Raw genomic sequence first — 23,029 nt, forward strand, 5'->3', positions numbered from 1 at the left:
GCGATTACTGTTTCATTGACACAGTCGCTGTCTGAATCCGAATCAGAAACACCACCTTTACTTAAATGCTGGGCACGAACTGTACATCCCTCTGGTTTATCCTTCTCTTCCTCATTAATTAGTCTGACGACTAGTTGTGCGCTTTTAATTCTTTTTTTGCATTAAAACATGACATATGATTGGTCAAAAAGATGTATTTTTTATTAGTAATGAAAAATGGTTAAAAGGATGAACGGGATGTATATGTTTTTACAAAAAGCAAGTAAAATGAGCCAAATATATGAAATATATCTATTTTACAAAATGAAAATATGATTGTGTGGGAGAGATGCATTCCTGATGTAATTCGAGAGAACACACCATTTGGCATATCTAGACAAAAATACATACAAACTTAATTTGGCGAAAAAAACATCTAGTGAAAAATATATACCAAAAATTTTAAATAAAACAAATTTATAGTGTGAATTGGGGCAGTACAAATTATATGAGGGCTTTACGTGTTTCAATGATACCGCGTTGCAGGGTTGCCAGTATTTATCCGTCCCTTGTCCCCAAATTTCGAATTGTCCCCAAAAATCCCCAATTTCAAATTAATATCCCCAATAAAAATCCCCAAACAATTTTGAAAGGCTTTTTATAAAAAAAAAACAATAAAAGCGTGTCGAGTTCTTTTCCCGGCATCTCTTCTTAGGCAAAAAAGGATATAAGAAACGATTTTCTCTGCTATTAGAGCGATATCAAGATATGGTCCGGTTTGGACCACAATTAAATTATATATTAGAGACCTGTCTAAAATGTCAGCCAATTCGAATAAGAATTGCGCCCTTTGGGGGCTCAAGAAGTAAAATAGTGAGATTGATTTATATGGAAGCTGTATCAGGCTATAGACCGATTCAGACCATAATAAACACGTATGTTGATGGTCATGAGAGGATCCGTCGTACAAAATTTTTTGCAACCTCTAGAGGCTCAAGAAGTCAAGATCCCAGATGTGTTTATGTGGCAGCTATATCAGGTTATAAACCGATTTGAGCCTTATTTGACACAGTTGTTGAAAGTATGAATAAAATACGTCATGTAAAATTTCAGCCAAATCGGATAGGAATTGCGCCCTCTAGAAGCTCAAGAAGTCAAGTCCCCAGATCTGTTTATATGACAGCTATATCAGGTTATGAACCGATTTGAACCATACCTGACACAGTTGTTGGATATCGTAACAAAATATTTCGTGCAAAAATTCATTCAAATCGGATAAGAATTGCGCCCTCTAGGGGCTCAAGAAGTCAAGACCCAAGATCGGTTCATAGGACAGCTAAATCAGGTTATGGACCGATTTGAACCATACTTTGCACAGTTTTTGAATATCATAACAAAACACGTCGTGCAGAATTTCATTCCAATCGGATTAGAATTGCGCACTCTTGAGGCTCAAGAAGTCAAGACCCAAGATCGGTTTATATGGCAGCTATATCAAAACATGGACCGATTTAGCACAGACTTAGCGCAGTTGTTGGAAGTGATACCAAAACACCACGTGCAAAATTTCAGTCAAATCCGACCAGAATTGCGCCCTCTGGAGACTCAAGATGTCAAGACCCAAGATAGGTTTATATGGCAGCTATATCAAAACTATATCTCATACGAATATTTCGAGTAGTTACAAACAGAATGACGAAATTAGTATACCCCCATCCTATGGTGGAGGGTATACAAATAGAATTCATTTCTTGACAAAAATATTTTTTACTGACGGCCAAACGGACTAGGATGTGCGTCACATGAAGCCATGAAAAATGGATGACGGGTCTATTTGTTAACATTATACATTCAAAGCAAGTCTGGTGCACTAGAAAGATAACCAATGCCAAGTTGATCTGGATAGATTATTATCGTTATCATGTCGATAACACGTGCTTTGTACTGTATTGTATAAAAAACAGGAACATAATGTTTCATTGGTACAGTTGCTGTGTTTTCTTTTTATCTTAAGCATGGCCTGTGTTTAGTTGTGAAAAACTTCAACAAACTATCTTAGTTTACTTGAACATATTTACTGCGCCAACACAATCCAGCCATCATATTGTACCAGGATTAACTGTAACAAATTGCTACTTTTAAATCATTAGTCTAAAAAAGCATTTCAATTGTTCACACATTTTTCATTCACCTTGTACTGACTTCGACTTTTTGCCCGAACAACTCTCAAAACGCACTATGAAAATTGTGACGAAGAAAATGCGAACACATCCCATAGAAGTTTTAGTGAGTTCTTTGAGCAAAATACCAGCAACATATCGCTACGCCAACACAAATTTCGCTTCAACTAAAGGTAATTAATTGCTGACGAACTGGGTCATAAGCATTGATCAGGATAGGAACATCAAAATTGGAGATGCAGTGACATTCCCCATGCCGCTATGGACATACACCTAAGCCAGTAATCGGCTTGTTGTGCGCTCTAAACACTAAAAAGTAACATCGAAAAAGAAAATTTAAGTTTGGAATTCCGTGCTGCTTACAATATTCGTAATTGTTTTCCATCCCCACCCCTTAGTTGGTTCATGTCTACTATTGTGTGCCCACCTAAATGCCGGTGTCTGTTAGAAGCAAAAGCCGGACAATGACGTAGGAAATGCTCTAACGTCTCGTCATTTTCCCCAAATGCCCTACACATGCTAGAGCTTGCCGCACCGATATTGCTTAGTCCTATGTGCCCTGCTATGATACCGAAAGCTTTACTGACCTCTTGCTTACTTCCTTTCAGTAGTAGCCTCGTCTTCTCACAAACCGGATCTCCCCATAGGATTTTCGTCGTCCTGTCCACCGTTTCGTTGTTCCACATTGTTACATGCACGTTCGTAGCCCACGCTCTTGACTGCGTCGACCAGAAAGGTTTCGGGTTAACCAAGTTTGTTGACGACAGTCCTCTGACCTTCACTGCCAAATCGTCTGCTCCTTCATTCCCCTATATTCTACTATGGCCCGGCACCCAAACGATGTGAATCGCTCTATTCGTGGAGAAGTCGTTAATCTCTTTCTTACACTCCAAGATTATTTGTGATTTTACCATCCTGGTTGTTGCCCTTATAGCCTGTTTACTGTCCATAAAAATGTTCATACTCGACGTCCGTGAGTAAGCACCACACAACCTCAGGCATTCCGTGATCGCCCGGAACACCGCCTGCAGGGCAGTGTTATGATCAGGCAGTCTAAAACAGATATGAGTCCCTTCAGCAGTACCTCGCACTCGACCTCAAGTGTTGTCTCAGGTATCCGATCGGAAACCCCTTCCTTTCCTTCCAAGTTTCCAATCGTCGCCTCGATTGTACTGCGATGGTATAAGCTGCTCCCATCCTCAATCCATTCTCCCATCGCCTTAAGTCTCATAGCCGCAGTGGCTGCCGCACATTTAATATGTATGTCAACGGGTTGGATATCTGCAATAGAATAGTCTCCATTGCCCTAATGGGCTCCGCCTATGCCAAGACAACATATTCTCTGAACCTGATGTATGGTCCTTATGTTGCACCTTTTCTCCATAGCAGTCCACCAAACTACTGAGGCGTAAGTAAATATTGGTCAAATCACGCTCCTACTATCTTCTCTGAACCTGTTGTATTATCCTAAAGTTGCAAGCGTAACTAAGCATTGTTCTAATGAGGCTCTTGTGGAGCCGATAATGAGACGTTAATGTGCGGACCGACGCACTGATCCAATCCCTAGGCCAGTACCCGGTGGACGCAGTCCTTAGAGACTGCATAAACCATATGCTAAGGAACAGGTGGATAAAATGTGGGTCTCATGTCATAAATATAAGGGAAAAGGTGACAGAAGGCACGCCTCATGGTGGCATTTTATCACCACTCCTATGGTTGGACACCAGTATGTAGACGGGCCGAAGGCTCGAAATGGGGCCTGAATCCGAGGATAGGTCACTGGCTCTACAGGAGCGTGACTGCGATGGAGAAAATGTGCAACGTTCAGAGAACATGTTGTCTTGGCATAGGCGTCGCGATGAGGACCACTCTCACTAGGTCATTGGAGACTATTCTAGATATCCGACCTATAGACATAAAGATTAAGTGTGAGGCAGCCACTGCGGCTATGAGATTTAAGGCGATGGGAAAATGGATTGAGGATGGGAGCAGCTCATACCATCGCAGTATAATCGAGGCGACCATAGGAAACCTCTTCCTGGAAGGAATGGAAGAGGTTTCCGGTCGGATACCTGAGACGAAACTTGAGGTCGAGTGCGAGGTACGGCTGCCATCGGCACAGTCTTGGATTGACGGAACCCTAGTATTGCCTTCTCGAAGATCATGTTACACGAATGAATCAAACCTAGAGGACAGAGTGGACCTGGAGTTCTACATTGAGAACCAAGGGACTGAGATCTGTTTTCGACTGCCTGACCATAATGCGATCCTGTAGGCAGAGATCCGGGCGATCGCGGAATGCGTGAGGTGGTGTGGTTTTCACGAACATCTCTACGGACAACTGGCTATCAGGGTAAAAACAACCAAGACGGTAAGATCACGAAAAGTCTTGGAATGTAACGAGATCAAAGCCTTTTCTAAGGATGGTACAATCTGCATCGTTTGGGTGCCGGGCCACAGCGGAGTAAGGGAATATAAAAGAGCAGACGATTTGGCAGTGAAGGCCAAGGGACTGCCTTCCAAGTTAAGGGCGTAGCCGACTTTTGGGAAATCACCTGCATGGATTCTACTAAAAACGTACACAAATGAACTTAGTTAAAAGGGGACACATGCATTTAACGTTAAAGTTTTGTGCTGAGTCACCGAAGAACTTAAGTTTCTAAGGCTAATTAGGAGCCCCATCAGGTTATGGACTGATTTGGACCATACATTTACCATAGATGTTGAAAGTCTTAATAAACGCTAGGTGCAAAATTTCAGCCAAATCGGACGACAATTGCGGCTTTCAGGGGCTCAAAATCTTAAATGGGGAGATTTGTTTACATACATAGAAGTTATGTCAGTTGCAGAACTCTGTTAGTTGTTTTGACGAGAATCGTTTAGTTAAAAAACCACAAGAAAATTCACCTGTTGATCTTAGCGGTAGGAGGAGAACATAAGATTTCAGGAAAGTGCTGCTGTCCACATACAGGGTTTCAAAGTTTACCACTTTTGATTTCTCCAACCTTCCGCTGCCATAACTTTTAATTTACTCAACTAATTTGCAAGATTTAGGACTCTGGAGAAAGAAGATCAAACGTTCACAATGTACCATGCCATCGTGTACCGTTTCCCTTGGTTTTTCAGTGTTTTTTTAATAACTAAACTTTTTAAGCTATATACTTAAAATTCCATACAAATTGTGCCAGTACGCACAAAATAGTAAAAGAATCATGTCAATAACTTTAACGATTTAAAAATGGCATCGTTTTCAATATGAAAAATATTTTTTGTCAAGGTTAGGTTAGGTTAGGTGTAAGTGGCAGACTCCCATCAGATGGCAATCCCATGGCAGCCGTTTATATGTAGCGGATTGACCCAATGGAATTCCTCATCGGCAGGGGCTGCCGCCTCAGTGTATAACACACTGCTACAACAACAACAACAACCGTTGAACTATCCAGATCGCTTTAAAAAGCCCAATAACTTGCGAATGTCCACATTCGCTAAATCAGACAAGTCTGCAAAGAAATGAAAACCTAAAGTGGAACTCCTTCTGACTACCAGTGCGGGACACACACACAGCAGATGCTCTATAGTCTCTTCTTCCTCCACGTCCCCACAGCTTCGGTAAAAGTCGCTACTGACAGCTTTTTGTCAGTCAGCATGTTTTCCGATCAGACAGTCATCTGTCATAACGTACACAATGAAATTTTTTCTAGCTAGTGGCAGCAAAGCGGTGGAACTGTTCAAGGCTATATTAGGCTACATAATTTTTAACTGTTCGCAGCCCCCCTTTGTGACCATCTATCATTCGTTGCCCTTCGGGCCTGATCCTGAAGACTTATCTTACATGTCGCCAGAGACACACCCACAGATTTCAGTTCCCCTAGAATGTATAAGGTAGTTCCTAGTCTCGCAAGCTTGTCCGCCTTACAATTTCCTGGGACACTCTGTGGCTCGGCACCCAGAACAGATTAATATTGAACTGCGACAGTCGAGGGCGGTTTTTGGATTCAAAAATAAGTTCTCCAGGGATTTAATGGCCACTTGGCTGTCTGAGAAGGTAATTATGCCAATGTCTTTATGACTATATATTGGGTTGCCTAAAAAGTAACTGCGGATTTTTTAAAAGAAAGTAAATGCATTTTTAATAAAACTTAGAATGAACTGAAATCAAATATATAATTGCCATTTTGTTCGATAACCTTTTGCCATCTTCCTGGCAAATTTAGTATTCCACGCTCATAGAACTTCTGGCCTTTATCTGCAAAAAACTGAACCAAGTGCGATTTTATAGCCTCATCATTGCCGAAAGTTTTACCATTTAAGGAGTTCTGCAAAGATCGAAATAAATGGTAGTCTGATGGTGCAAGGTCAGGGCTATATGGTGGATGCATCAAAAGTTCCCAGTAAAGCTCACTCAGTTTTTGGCGAGTGACCAAAGATGTGTGCAGTCTAGCGTTGTCCTGGTGGAATATGACACCTTTACGATTGACCAATTCTGGTCGCTTCTCCTTGATGGCTGTATTCAATTTGTCCAATTGTTGACAGTAAACATCCGAATTAATCGTTTGGTTCCTTGGAAGCAGCTCAAAATATACCACACCCTTCCAATCCCACCAAACAGACAGCATAATTTTCTTTTGGTGGATATCAGCCTTGAAGTGGTTTGAGCTGGTTCACCATGCTTGGACCATGATCGTTTTCGACTAACGTTGTTGTAAACAATCCATTTTTCATCTCCAGTTATGATTCGTTTTAAAAACGGATGGAATTCATTGCGTTTAAGGTGCATATCACAAGCGTTGATTCGGTTTGTTAAATGAATTTCTTTCACTACATGTGGTACCCATATTAAAATTGTACCCATACAAAATTTCGCGCACTTTTTTTCTAAAGCAAGCTAAAAGTAACAGCTGATAACTGACAGAAGAAAGAATGCAATTACAGAGTCACAAGCCGTTGAAAAAATTTGTCAACGCCGACTATATTACTACTATATTACCGACAATTACTTTTTGGTCAACCCAATATTTTAGCAATTCCACTCCTTTTTTAATTGCAAAGATCTCCGCTTGATACACACCACAGTGGTCGATATGACCATTTCTAGTTTTTCAGAGTACACCCCAAAGTCCACCTGGTCGCCTAGTTTGGAACCATCCGTATAGAAGTCTATATAACTTTTATTACCCGGGATATCGTAGTTCCAACTGGTTCTAACAGGAATAGTGGTACAGTACTTTGATCAAAAAGCGGCTCAGGTAGGGTCTAATCCATACTGCCTGGAATATCGGGCATTGAAACAAGGATAACACAGTGTCGTAGCCGCTACATGCGAAAGAGAAAGCTCCCTTAACCTTACAACATCAGATCGCCACAATGTCCAGAGGCATTAGGCACTGAGCACTGAGTCCTCAGTATATACTGCAGTAAGACAACTGCAGTAGATACCCAGTGCATGACAAGCGGTTTAAACCCCCAACTTTTGCCAATAGCTCCCTTGTAGGTGTATAGGGTAAGAGTTACCTTTCTTGCTCTTTGCAAAATGTTGGATTTGAAGTTCAGTTTCCTGTCCATCACAAAACCCAGGGATTTTAAGCTTTCAGTAAATGGAACATTCTCTCCTCCCAAGGAGACAGGTGCCACTGTAAGTAACTTGTATCCCCTGCTGTCTTGCACGGATTTACGCCTACCCCACTGTGCTGTGGCACACAGAGTTTTCTGAAGTATATCTCTAAGAGTTCTGGGAAATTTCCCCTAACCGCAATTGCTACGATATCAGCATACGTGACCACTTTAACACCCTTTTCTTCCAGGGACAATAATATATTGTTTATGGTTATGTTCCAAAGTATATGAGACAGCACAGTCTCGTGTCAAAAATATACAAAATTTTCTAGAAAATATACCTTCATTTCCTTCAAGCTCTCGCAAACTTGTCATCAAAGCATTATCATTTCTTTTCATTTTCACAAAGTTTAAGAAAAGTTTTAAGTGCTAACTTGACTCATTCCAATATCAAACTACCCCGTTATCCTTAGACGAATATAGCGATGTAAGCTTTCGCACTGGCAAACAAATTTTCAAATTTTATTCCAAACCTTCCTTTTAAAAGCTCAAAATATATCATGACATATTTCTATTCTATCCGATTTTCTGTAACCGGCAATATAAAAGTCAATTTTTTAAAAAATCCGAATTTTCTTTTTTATGTTGTCGTCACAATTGTACGTGACAGACGACAGCCTTATTAACACGACATACCTCATTTTAAAGGAAAGATGTACAAAAAATTCCTCGATTCGGATTCTATTTACTCTAAAATGCATCTAGATTTCATTAAACGCAAATCGTATTAGGCTATAAACCGATTCATGCTATATTCGACATGTATGTTACAGGTCATGAGAGAAGCCGTTGTAGAAAATTTCCGCCGAATAATTCCGCCCTATAGTGGCTCAAAAAGTCAAGACGCCAGATCGGTTTATATGGCAGCTATATCAGGTAATGGACCGATTTCAATCATACTCAGCACAGTTCTTGAAAGTCATAAGAATTATGCCCTCTAGCGGCTCAAGAAGTCAATATCCCAGATCGGTTTATATGGCAGCTTTATCCAAACGTGGACCGATATAGCCCATTTACACTAATAAAAAGTATTTGTGCAAAACTTCAATCGGCTAGCTTTACTCCTTCGAAAGTTAGTGTGCTTTCGGCAGACAGACGGACGTACATAGCTATTTCGACTTAAAATGTCATGACGATCAAGAATATATATGCTTTATGGGGTCCTAGACAAATATTTCGAGGAGTTACAAACAGAATGACGAAATTAGTATACCCCCATCCTATGGTGGAGGTTACAAAAAGGTCTCCTGCCAAAATTTTAAAAAATTTAAATGAAAATATGTGTATTAGAGCGGAAACACTTTGCATTTTAGGTGCTTTTATACCATTTTTGAATAAAAATGGCCTAGAAATGTACCCCCCACCATAGGATGGGGGTATACTAATTTCGTCATTCTGTTTGTAACTACTCGAAATATTCGTCTGAGACCCCATAAAGTATATATATATTCTTGATCGTCGCGACATTTTATGTCGATCTAACCATGTCCGTCCGTCTGTGTGTCGAAAGCACGCTAACTTCCGAAGGAGTAAAGCTCGCCGCTTGAAATTTTGCACAAATACTTCTTATTAGTGTAGGTCGATTGGTATTGTAAATGGGCCATATCGGTCCACGTTTTGCTATAGCTGCCATATAAACCGATCTGGGGTCTTGACTTCTTGAGCTTCTAGAGTGCGCAATTCTTATCCGATTGGAATGAAATTTTGCACGACGTGTTTCGTTATGATATCCAACAACTGTGCCAAGTATGGTTCAAATCGGTTCATAACCTGATATAGCTGTCATATAAACCGATCTTGGGTCTTGAATTCTTGAGCCCCTAGAGTGCGCAATTTTTATCCGATTGGAATGAAATTTTGCACGATGTATTTTGTCATGATATCCAACAACTGTGCCAAGTATGGTTCAAATCGGTTCATAACCTGATATAGCTGTCATATAAACAGATCTGGGAACTTGACTTCTTGAGCTTCTAGAGGGCGCAATTCTTATCCGATTTGGTTGAAATTTTGCAAGACGTATTTTATTCTTACTTTGAACAACTGTGTCGAATAAGGTTAAAATCGGCTCATAACCTGATATAGCTGCCACATAAACCTATTCGGGATCTTGACTTCTTGAGCCTCTAGAGGTCGCAACAATTATCCGATTTGCCTGAAATTTTGTACGACGGATCCTCTCATGACGATCAACATACGTGTTTATTATGGTCTGAATCGGTCTATAGCCCGATGCAGCTCCCATATAAATCGATCTCTCTATTGTACTTCATGAGCCCCCAAAGCGCGCAATTCTTATTCGAATTGGCTGACATTTTACACAGGTCTCCAACACATAATTTAATTGTGGTCCAAACCGGACCATATCTTGATATCGCTCTAATAGTAGAGCAAATCTTTTCTTATATCCTTTTTTTGACTAAGAAGAGATGCCGGGAAAAAAACTCGACAAATGCGATCCATGGTGGAGGGTATATAAGATTCGGCCCGGCCGAACTTAGCACGCTTTTACTTGTCTTTATTCTTTTTGTCGAGGCATTGAAAAGTTATGTAAGTCGTACTGAAGTACTAGAATCTTTAAAAAATTGTATAGGACATCAAAAATGAGAAAAAAAACGAATTTTGCAGATAAAATCGTCTTTCAATAATTAATTTCGGGTTATGATGACTTCAAAATCGGCATTTTATAGTAAGTTTTCTTTTTTATACCCTCCACCATAGGATGGAGGTATACTAATCTCGTCATTCTGTTTGTAACACCTCCAAATATGCGTCTGAGACCCCATGAAGTATATATATTCTTGTTCGTCATGTGATTTTAAGTCGATCTAGCCATGTCCGTCTGTCTGTCGACAGCACACTAACTTTCGAAGGAGTAAAGCTAGCCGCTTGAAATTTTGCACACATACTTTTTATCAGTGTAGGTCAGTTGGTATTGTAAATGTACCAAATCGGTCCATGTTTTGATATAGCTGCCATATAAACCGATCATGGGTCTTGACTTCTTGAGCCTCTAGAAGGCGCAATTCTCGTGCGATTTTACTGAAATTTTGATTAGAATGAAATTTGGTATCACTTCCAACAACTGTGCCAACTGTGATCTTATATCTTGACTTCTTGAGCCTGTAGAGGGCGCAATTCTCGTCCGATGAAATTTTGCACGTAGTGTTTTTGTATCACTTCCAACAACTGTGTTTAGTCTGATTCAAATCGGTTCATAATCTGGTATAGCTGTCATATAAACCGATCTTGGATCTAAACTTCTTGAGCCAATAGAGCGCTCAATTCTCATTCGATTTGGCTGAAATTTTGTACAACGGCTTCCCTCATGATCTTCAACACATGGTCTGAATCGATCAATACAGCTCCCATATAAACCCATCTCCCGGTTTTGGTTCTTGAGCCTCTACAAGACGCAATTCTTATGTGAATGAACTGAAATATTATACAACGACTTCTACAATGTTCAGTATTCACTAATGGTCCAAATCGGACTATAACTCGATATAATTCCAATAGCATAACAGTTCTTATTCAATATTCTTTGCTTGCCTCAAAAGAGATACCGCGCATAGAACTCGACAAATGCGATCCATGGTAGAGGGTATATAAGATTCGGCCCGGCCGAACTTAGCACGCTCTTACTTGTTTTTTACTTACGCCTCAGCAGTTTGATGGACTGCTATGGAGAAAAAGTGCAACATAAGGACCATACAACAGGTTCAGAGTACATGTTTTTTGCCATAGGCGGAGCGATGAGGGCACTGGAGAATGGATTAAGGATGGGACCATCTGGAAGATTATGTTATACGGATGGATCAAAGGTAGATGATAGAGGGAGGGATCTGCTTTCGACTGACTGACCATAATACGGTCCTGCAGGCGGAGATCCGGGCGATCACGGAATGCGTGAAGTGGTGTGGTGCTGACGCAAGGACGTCGAGTGTGAACATCTTTACCGACAGTAAAATTGAACAAAGTGAACATCTTTACCGACAGTAAACCCATTGACATACACTTAATCTGTATGTCAATGGGTCGGATATATAGAATAGTCTCCAGTGCCCTCATCGCTCCGCCTATGGCAAAAAACGTGTTCCTGTTGTATGGTCCTTATGTTGCATTTTTTCTCCATAGCAGTCCATCAAACTGCTGAGGCGTAAGTAAAAAACAAGTAAGAGCGTGCTAAGTTCGGCCGGGCCGTATCTTATATACCCTCCACCATTGATCGCATTTGTCGAGTTCTATGCGCGGTATCTCTTTTTAGACAAACATAGAATATTGAATAAGAACTGTAATCCTATTGGAGCTATATCAAGTTTTAGTCCGATTCGGACCACAATTGAATGCTGATTGACATTGTAGAAGTCATTGTGTAATATTTCAGTTCATTCGGATAAGAATTGCGCCTTGTAGGAGCTCAAGAAGCAAAATCGGGAGATAGGTTTATAAGGGAGCTGTATCAAGCTATTGATCGATTCAGACCATATTAGACACGTATTTTGAAGGTCATGAGAGAAGCCGTTGTACAAAATTTCAGCCAAACCGAAAGAGAATTGCGTCCTCTAGAGGTTCAAGAAGTCAAGTTCCCAGATCGGTTTATATGACAGCTATATCAGGTTCAATACCGACATACTAAACACAGTTATTGGAAATCATAACAAAACACCTCATGCAAAATTTCAGCCAAATCGGATGAGAATTGAGCGCTCTATTGGCTCAAGAAGTCAAGATCCAAGATCGGTTTATATGACAGCTATACCAGATTATGAACCGATTTGAATCAGACTAAACACAGTTGTTGGAAGTGATACCAAAACACTCGTGCAAAATTTCGTCGGACGAGAATTGCACCCTCTACAGGCTCAAGAAGTCAAGACCCAAGATCAGTTTATACGGCAGCTATATCAAAACATGGAACGATGTAAACCATAATTAGCGTAGTTGTTGGAAGTGATACCAAAATACCATGTGCAAAATTTCAATAAAATCGGATAAGAATTGGGCCCTCTAGAGGCTCAAGAAATTTATATGGCAGCTATATCAAATCGTGGACCGATTTGGCCCATTTACAATCCCAACCGACTACACTAATAATTTGTGCAAAATTTCAAGCGGCTAGCTTTACTCCTTCGGAAGTTAGCGTGCTTTCGACAGACGACGGACGAACGGACAGACGGACGGACATGGCTAGATCGACTTAAAATGACATGACGATCAAGAATATATATACTTTATGGGGTCTTAGACGCATATTTCGAGGTGCTACAAACAGAATGACGAAATTAGTATATCCCCATCCTATGATGAAGAGTATAATAAAAAACATTAAGCCGAATGGGGGATTTGGACTTTGTATTGGGTTGCCCAAAAATTAATTGCGGATTTTTCATATAGTCGGCGTTGACAAATTTTTTCACAGCTTGTGACTCTGTAATTGCATTCTTTCTTCTGTCAGTTATCAGCTGTTACTTTTAGCTTGCTTTAGAAAAAAGTGTAAAAAAAGTATATTTGATTAAAGTTCATTCTAAGTTTTATTAAAAATGCATTTACTTTCTTTTAAAAAATCCGCAATTACTTTTTGGGCAACCCAATATTTTGAGAACAAGAGGGGTTTTCCAATTTTAAATAAAAAAAAACTGTCTATTTTGAAGTTCATATTGCACCCGTTTAAGTTGACACATCTTGTTCAAACTTTACTTAAAATGCATCCACAATATGTCTCTTTACAAAAAAGGAAAAAAAGTTAAAGTCTTTAAGCAATTTTGTTTTCAATAAAATATAATCAACGAAAATACTTTTTTGACCAAAAAATGCTAAAATTGAGCTATCCATATTTTTGTTTTAATTCCAAACTGTATAATTTTGAAGTAAAATAAATAAAATGCGAATATAAATTTTTGCCCATGAACATTCCACTAAGGAACAGGCGCAAACTTCTCACATATCAATGAGTGAAGTCCGATTCAAGTTTAGGCTCAATGATAAGGGGCCTCCTTTTTAAAGCTGAGTCCGAATGGAGTGCCGCAGTGCGATACCTCTTTGGGAGAAGTTTTACATGGCATAGTACCTCACAAGTGTTGCCAGCCTTAGGAGATGAAAACCACAGCTGAAGCGAATTTACCAGAATTCGCACCCAGGCGTTCAGCGTCATAGGCGGTGGCCTCCAAAATAAATAAAATACTTTTTTTTATTTAAGTAAAATACCGGGTTTGTCACCAATCCAAATCATGCATCAAAATGAAAATCGAACTACAAATGGCTTCGTAAATTGCAAAATACAAAGCCCATCCCGGCAAAAACATCAACAGATAAACATTAGAACTCGTATATTCCCGAAACCAGGGGTAATATTGTATACCACAAACGAAAGGGATTTTTGAGTACTATCCAGCAAAGAATTTTAAAATTCGGATAAAGTTTTGGCAGCCTGAACAATTTTTCGAAATATTGAGGTGACTATCTAGGGGTCTGCCAAGAGGCGCCCGTACCACCTGGGGCCTTAAAAATTTTCACATGAGGTGATAACATCCCAGTTTTAACTATTTCAAATTTCAGAGTTATCTCTATCCGTTCTCAAATGGCATATTTTTTACTAGTTTTTTTTCGTATCTGTCCCACGGTGCGATGATAGACAATAAGTTATGGCTTAATATGAAAAGGGCATAAATGGGTTCTTTGTTACTTTACGGTGGCAGGAAAAACTTGACTTGGGCCTTTATTGAAATCGATATAAATCTGTTATTTTCAATTGTATGCAGCTGAAACTTAGATGCAAGCTGCATCTGACATTTGTCTTCCAGAGTAAGCAAAAAAAGCGGCAAAATTGATTTGAAAAATAATATGATGATTAATAAGATAAGAATGAAATGAAAAATTGAACATACCTCCCACCCTGTGATGGTAAGTAAAAGACAGCATTATGAATATCGATGTTAGCGATTAGGAAATCTCCAATAAAGTGAGACCGTTATTGAAAAATGTTTTCGCTGCATACATTGGCCGTGTTTTCTTTTAGTACTATATAGTGCAGTGCAATAAAATTTGTATAAAAATGACTTCTACCTAGAACTTCGTTGTCCTTTTCATACAAATTTTATTGCACTGCACTTTTTGGTACCAAAATAAAACACAGCAATTGTTTCAGTTATCTCGATAGAGACTTTATACTTACAATTCCTATATTCCTTCATTATTTCTTTTTTGGTTTTATTTTCCAAAATCAGAATTGTAGCATCAAACAACCTCCTAAAAGTGTTTTTGATTCGTTCAATATCTTCCTTCAAGCCATCTCTGCTTAAGTCAAATCCGACAATAATAACAAAGCATTTTAACTTCATTTCACCGGCATCTGTAAAATGTAAAATATTCAATTAGTTAATATAAATTTTAAAAGTTACGCGATAGGGGTATATACCAACATCGCCTGCTCTTTAAAGATGGTTATATTTAAATAAAACGAAATAAAAATATATATTTTTGAAATGGTTTGGAGGGCTAGCCATAGAAATAGTATTCACTCGTTAAGGACATTTCTCCTACTGCTGCGTTGACTGTGTCAGAGCACAAAACGCTGTCTGCTATAAAAATCTTGACTACTGAAACTTCACTAACCGATCAAAATCTTATTTACAAAAACCTCTTAAAATCATTGTCCGCCTCTAATCATTTATTATATTTTTAAACCAAAGATCTGCAATGAACATAAATTACAATTTGTGAATGGATAAAGATATGTTCACGGAATCTCATATGGTTATAACTTAGTCTTATCTAGACTATGTTCGGAGCCCATTGGTGGGCCTTCCAAATTAGTCATCTACGGCGCTACAAAATTTTGTTCGGGCTGCCAAAAGCGCATTTATGGTCGGAATTTTATTTGTTGAAAAGTGCTCAAAAACCATACAAAAATATGTTTTTGAGTGCGGGATATCTATTATGGTATCTAAAAGTATCTATAGTCCCTTCTAGGGCCCTGAAGTATATATTGGGTTGCCCAAAAAGTAATTGCGGATTTTTCATATAGTCGGCGTTGACAAATTTTTTCACAGCTTGTGACTCTGTAATTGCATTCTTTCTTCTGTCAGTTATCAGCTGTTACTTTTAGCTTGCTTTAGAAAAAAAGTGTAAAAAAGTATATTTGATTAAAGTTCATTCTAAGTTTTATTAAAAATGCATTTACTTTATTTTAAAAAATCCGCAATTACTTTTTGGGCAACCCAATATAATACTTCAGCTATAACCATACAAAATGTCGTAGATATCCACTGTGCGTCGTTTTGTCATTCCGTAACATTTTACAACACCTAGAAATATGGATGTGCGACTCTATAAAGTATGTATATACCTGAATTTCCTGACATTTTAATTCGGTTTAGCAATGTCTTTTCGCCCCTTTGTCCGTCCGTTTGAGGAAATCGCTATAGCAGTCGAACTCGTTAAGCAGTGTTCGGATACGATTTCCAATCGTGGTCGATGTTTAACTTCATATAGCTCCCATGCAAACCGATCTTCCGATTAGTCTACGTCTCCATGCACAGAAAAAAATAAAATTCGGTTTCAAACACGTAATTAATTGATCCAGTTAGGTTAGGTTAAGTTGAAAACAGGGTGCAGATATTAGTCCGCCCCATGCCATTATGGACATACACCTACGCCGTAATCGACTTGTTGTGCCCTCCAAATACTAAAAAGTAACTTCAAAAAGGAAAATCTAAGTTAGGAATTAAGTGCTACTTACAAAAACCTTGTTTTCCATGCTAAGTTGGTTCATGCATAGTATTGTGCGCCCCCCCTAAGTACCGGTGTCTGTTAGCCACGAAAGCCGAGCAATGACATACGAAATGCTCCAACGTCCCATAATCTCATACATGCCCTACACATGCTCGTGGTCCTATGTGTTCCGTTGTGATATCGAAAGCTATACTGACCTCCTTCTTACTTCCTACTTCCGTAATATCCTCGTCTTCTCATGATACGGATCTCCCCATAGAATTTTCGCCCTCCTACCGACCATTTTGCCGTTTTACAATGTTGCGTTCGACGCGTAGACGCCCAGTCCTTAACTCGGACTGCATCGATCCGAAAGGCTTCGGGTTAACCAAGTTTGTTGACGGCAGTCCTCTGACCTTCACTGTCACCTTCAAATCGGTCGCTTTTTCCTTCTCCCTTACTCCACTTTAACCCCAAACGATGCGAATGGCGCCATCCTCAGAGAAGGCGTTAGACTCCTTCATACACTCCAAGGCTATTAGTGATCTTACCTCTGGCAGCAGTGTCCCGTACTCCACCTCAAGTGTCATCTCTAGTATCCGATCGGAAATCTCTTCTAATTCATCCGGGTTTCCTATCGTCGCCCCCATTTTATTACGATGGTATGACCTGCTCCTATCCTCTATCCATTATTCTATCGCCTTAAATCTCATAGCCGCTGTGGCTGCCTCACACTTAATCCGTATGTCAATGGGTCTGGTATCTAGAATAGTCTCCAGTACCCTAGTGGGTGTGGTGCTCATCGCCACCTATGCTAAGACAACATGTTTTCTGAACCTGTTGTATTATCCTTACGTTGCACAAGATCACTCCTAAGTATTTGATCTTGTCAGATATCGAAATCATTATAAACTCGTCTGTGTAGCAGACGGGTTAAAATCCCTCCTCAGTCAGCATCCGTAATAGGTAATTTATGGTGGTCACCCCATAGGAGTGGCGATAAAATACTCCCCTGTGGCGTGCCTTGTGTCATCTTCTGCCTTATATTTATGTCATGAGACTCACAATTTATCGACCAATTCCTTAGTATATAGTTTATCCGGTCTCTCTTAGAACCCGGTACTGGTCTAAGGATTGGATCATTGTTAAAAGCCTCCTCGATGTCAACGCATACCACCAATGTGTACGTCTAGGTATCGAAGGATTCTTCTATATTATGCTCAACCTCGTGCAGGGCAGTCTCCACCGACCTTCCTTTGACATAGCATGCTGTTTGTATTTGAGCAGTTCGCTGGATGTCCTACTCTATGTCATGGTATCCACAATATGTTCCATGGTTTTGAGTAGAAAGGACGTAAGGCTAATGGGTCTGTAGGCATTTGGTGTCGCATAACTTACCTTGCCGGGCTTGGGTATGCCAGGCTTTGAAAATAGTGGTCAGATGGGGCGCCAAATAGTCGGCCTCCTTCTGTAGTTACGCCGGAAAAATTCTGTCAGGTCCGGGTGAATTGAAGGGGTAGAAGCTCCTCAAGGCTTCTTTTATCATAAATTCCGTAATGATAAGCCTTCGATCAACCTCATTTTTCCAAGATTCCGGTGTCTTCGTGAGCCTCTCGTATCATGTGGAAAATGTGTTTTCATCTAAAACATAACTATCTTCGAAAGACCCCAATAGTGCAGTCGTAATCCTGTTGACATTGTCTTCTATGATTGGACAAACTAAATTATCTTACCGACGCCTTCTTCTGAGTAGTCTTCCGAATTTTGTCCATTTGGTTTCAACTTATAATGTAAACTTATCAGATTCGGCGCAGGCCGTACTATTTAAAACCTAATGTAGCGAAGGTCTGCGAAGGAATACTCCATGGAGATGCTCCAATCCTGAACCACATAGATAAGATTTTGTGAACATATTGTCACATTTAAAACCTCCTCCCTACTCCTTTTACGAAGGAAGCAGTCTTACCAATATATAGTGCTATTACGTCGTTAGTATTCAAAAATTCTGCCAGGGCTTGGCAGAATTCTACTTCATTTTCGCTCTGACCAAATTGACTTTTTAATTGAAACTGCTACAATCACAAAAATGATAATGTCAATCATAGTTTTTAAAATCGTGATTTGAAAAATGTTCAATTAAAACAATTGCATATTCAATTAAAAAATGATTGAACATTTTTTGAAATTTCCGATTATTATTTTTAATTGATCCGATAAAAAATGATTGATTTTGGAATTTTCAATTAATTTTTTATGGATTCAATTAAAAAAGAGTGATTGAAATTTTCGAATTTTCCAAAAAGGTTTTTGATTGGATCAATCAAGAAATTAATCGATAACATTGGGTTTCTTTTATTTAACCACTAGCTGACCCGGGCCCGCTCCGCTGCGCCTTCTTTTACTTTATATGGAACAAAAGTTTCCTTGGAATATTTATTTTCGACAATTAATGAGCTCTTAGTGAAATACCATGCTACGAATATAGTATATCGGTTGACTAATTGTTTAACAATATAACTGCCTTTGTCCGAATCCCATATGATCTTTATTGGTATACGAATTTTAGTTTGGATGTAAGGTGTACTCCATTCTTAAAATACTTTATTTCAGCCTGCTACTCTCATGATATCTTATTCAGGGGTGTTTTCATATTGCTATTGGTTTAGGGGAGTTTACACGATGAGGCGTCCTCCAAACACATGGCCCAAAATAGGTTATCAAATTCGTTTTCTAATCCTAAATACCACATATTGGCATGGTCGAAAAATTTTTACCCTTTGGGAAGTGTTTTGGAGAAGAGGTGATGCCCTAAATTTGGATATCAAATTCGTATTCTACTCCTTTATTTGAGCCCCATTTTGCCATGGTCACTAAAAAATTGCTGCTTGTGGGGTATTTCGGGAAAGGGGTTGACCCCCAGAAAATTGGTCCCGAAAGTGGGTATCAATTCTAGCTCTACCTAAATACCTTTCATTTAAGCTCCACATTGACATGGTCGGTAAATATGCCCGATTTAGGGGTGTTTTGGGGATTGGGGTGGTCCCCCAAACACTAAGCCCGGAAAATATATCAGCAACGTGCTCTATTCTTATATATCTATATGTCATTTATTTGAACCACATATTTTGGGAAAGGGGTTGACCCCCAGAAAATTGGTCCCTAAAGTGGGTATCAATTCTTGCTCTACCCCCCAATACCTTTCATTTAAGATACGCATTGACATGGTCGGTAAATATGCCCGATTTAGAGGTGTTTTGGAGACTGGGTTGGCCCACCAAACACTAAGCCCGGAAAATATATCAGCACCGTGCTCTATTCTCATATATCTATATATCATTTATTTGAACCCCATATTGCCATTGCCCTCAAAATTGGGCATCAAATTCGTTTTCAAATGTCATTTAAACTCCTTATTGCAAAAGTCAGCAAATATGTCCGGTTTGGGGTATTGGCCCTAAATATTTAGTTCCACTCTTTATACGACCCAAATTGTCTTGGTGAGCAAATACGGCCTATTTGGGGGTTGTTATGGTGGTGGGACGTCCCCTAGACAGTTGGTCCCTGATGTTGATATCAGATACGTGGTCTACTCCCAAATACCTTTACTTTGAGCCCCCCATATTTCCATAGTCGGCAAACATGACCGGCTTGGGGGGGGTGTTTTGGGGGATGGGCGGCTTCTCAGTGAGTTGGCCTTGAAAATATATATCGGATTCGTGTTCCACTCTAAAAACCCTCTTATTTGAGACTCATATTGCAAAAGTCAGCAAATACATACTATTTGGGTGGTGTTGTGGGGGTGGGGTGGCCCCATAGACACTTTTCCCAAATATGGATATCAGATTCGTGCTTTACTCCCAAAGACCTTTCATTTGAGCCCCATATGGCTATGGTCGTAAGTTTGTCCCCTTTGGGGGATGTTTTTGGGGAGAGGCGGCCCCCAGCACTTGGTCCCATATTTGGATATCAGATTCGTATTCTGCATTCAAATACCTTTTATGGTCAGTAAATAAGTCCTGTTTGGGGGGTGTTTTGGGGAAGGGGTGGACCCCCAGAAACGTGGTCCCACATTTGGATATCAGATTCGTATTCTACTCGCAAATACCTTTCATTTGAGTCCCCTATTGCCATGATCGGTAAATATGTCCGATTTAAGGGTGTTTTGGGGGTGGGTGGTGTTGTGGGGGTGGGGTGGCCCCATAGACTCTTTTCCCGAATATTGATATCATATTTGTGGTTCACTCCCAAAGACCTTTCATTTGAGCCCCATGTGGCTATGGTCGTAAATGTGTCCCCTTTGGGGGAGGTTTTTGGGGAGAGGCGGCCACCCAAACATTTGGTCTCATATTTGGATATAAGATTCGAATTCTACACTCAAATACCTTTTATTTAAGCCCCATATTCCCATGGTCAGTAAATAATTCCTGTTTGGGGAAGGGGTGGACCCTCAGAAACGTGGTCCCACATTTGGATATCAGATTCGTATTCTACTCGCAAATACCTTTCATTTCAGTCCCATATTGCCAGGGTCGGTAAATATGTCCGATTTAGGGGTGTTTTGGGGCTTGGGGTGGTCCCCCTAGCACTTGGTTCGACAATTGGGTATCAGATACGTTTTCTTATCCTAAATACCTTTCATTTGAGTCCCATATTGTCGTGATTGGTCTAAATATATGTTTGGTAGGTTTTAGGGTGGGGCGGCCCCCCTAGGTACCCCATCCAAAATTTGGATACCAAAAAAATTTTTTTAGGGTACTATATAAGAACAAACAAAATTTCGCTTAAATCGCACCACCCATCTCCGAGATCTGGCGTTTCTGAAAATTAGGGTAAAAAAATTGCTTCTTTTTCCAATGAGGTTTTTTGTATGGGATGGCGAAGCGGGTCGGGGGTATGCTTGTAATATTGGGTTGTCTAAAAAGTAATTGCGGATTTTTTAAAAGAAAGTAAATGCATTTTTAATAAAACTTAGAATGAACTTTAATCAAATATATAATTGCCATTTTGTTCGATAACCATTTGCCATCTTCCTGGCAAATTTAGTATTCCACGCTCATAGAACTTCTGGCCTTTATCTGCAAAAAACTGAACCAAGTGCGATTTTATAGCCTCATCATTGCCGAAAGTTTTACCATTTAAGGAGTTCTGCAAAGATCGAAATAAATGGTAGTCTGATGGTGCAAGGTCAGGGCTATATGGTGGATGCATCAAAAGTTCCCAGCCAAGCTCACTCAGTTTTTGGCGAGTGACCAAAAATGTGTGCGGTCTAGCGTTGTCCTGGTGGAATATGACACCTTTACGATTGACCAATTCTGGTCGCTTCTCCTTGATGGCTGTATTCAATTTGACCAATTGTTGATAGTAAACATCCGAATTAATCGTTTGGTTCCTTGGAAGCAGCTCAAAATATACCACACCCTTCCAATCCCACCAAACAGACAGCATAACCTTCTTTTGGTGGATATCAGCCTTTGAAGTGGTTTGAGCTGGTTCACCATGCTTGGACCATGATCGTTTTCGACTAACGTTGTTGTAAACAATCCATTTTTCATCTCCAGTTATGATTCGTTTTAAAAACGGATCGAATTCATTGCGTTTAAGGTGCATATCACAAGCGTTGATTCGGTTTGTTAAGTGAATTTCTTTCAATACATGTGGTACCCAAATATCAAGCTTTTTCACCAGTCCAAGACCTTTTATGTGATAATGAACGGTTGATTTTGGTATATTTAACTTCTCTCCTATCTTACGCTCAGTTTCATGACGATCCAATTCGATTAATGCTTTGATTTGGTCATCATCAACTTCATTTGGCCGACCTGAACGTGGCTCTTCTTTAAGTGAAAAATGTCCAGAACGGAATTTGCGAAACCAATTTTGACACTGTCTTCCTTTTAAGGCTTTATCACCATACACATCTCGTAACTTTTTAGCAACCTGCTCCGCGATTTTTCCTTTACGGAAATAATAAAGTAAAATATGACGAAAATGCTCCTTTGTGGGCTCCATATTAAAATTGACGCCAAACAAACAAATGTAAACAAAATTTCGCGCACTTTTTTTCTAAAGTAAAGTGGGGCTGTGATCATTACAAAACTATATGGCCTTATCTAGACTTGAAGAAGTTTACCGCTTTGCTGTCACTGGCTAGAACAGACGTCTCAGTCATTGTGTCCGTCATGAAAGGTCACTGCCTAATCGGAAAGCATGCTGACAGACTGAAGGTTGCCAGCAACGACTTTTGCAGAAGCTATAAGGATATCGAAAAAGAAGAGACTATAGAACACCTTTTGTGTGTGTGTCCCGCATTAGCAGTCAGAAGGTTCTCATTTGTTGGAGAACCTATCTAATTCAGCGGATGTGAAGATTCGCAAGTTTTTGGAATTTTTAAAGCAATCTAGAAGGCATCGTCCTTCTTCTTCTTCTTCTGTTCCTGTGGTATCACAATGGGCGAAAACGAGTCAGATGGTAGACTGTCACTTAAACTTAACCTAGCTTAGTGCTCTGTGCTGGAAATTAGAATGGACTTTTGACTTTGACTTTGC

The 23,029-nt window shown here is 39.7% G+C and overlaps 1 protein-coding gene across 2 annotated transcripts in view; it reads right to left on the reverse strand.

The window, feature by feature from the left end:
* The window catches only part of LOC106085300 (uncharacterized), a 39,906-nt gene that overhangs the window by 5,015 nt on the left and 11,862 nt on the right, over positions 1-23,029 (reverse strand). For both annotated transcript variants that reach the window (XM_013249501.2, XM_059368230.1), the window contains one exon: positions 14,947-15,123. In XM_013249501.2, coding sequence (XP_013104955.1) covers positions 14,947-15,123 — 177 coding nt within the window. The remainder of the gene's footprint in view (positions 1-14,946; positions 15,124-23,029) is intronic.

The sequence above is a fragment of the Stomoxys calcitrans genome, chromosome 4 (genome assembly GCF_963082655.1).
Source record: "Stomoxys calcitrans chromosome 4, idStoCalc2.1, whole genome shotgun sequence".
Taxonomy (NCBI): domain Eukaryota; kingdom Metazoa; phylum Arthropoda; class Insecta; order Diptera; family Muscidae; genus Stomoxys; species Stomoxys calcitrans.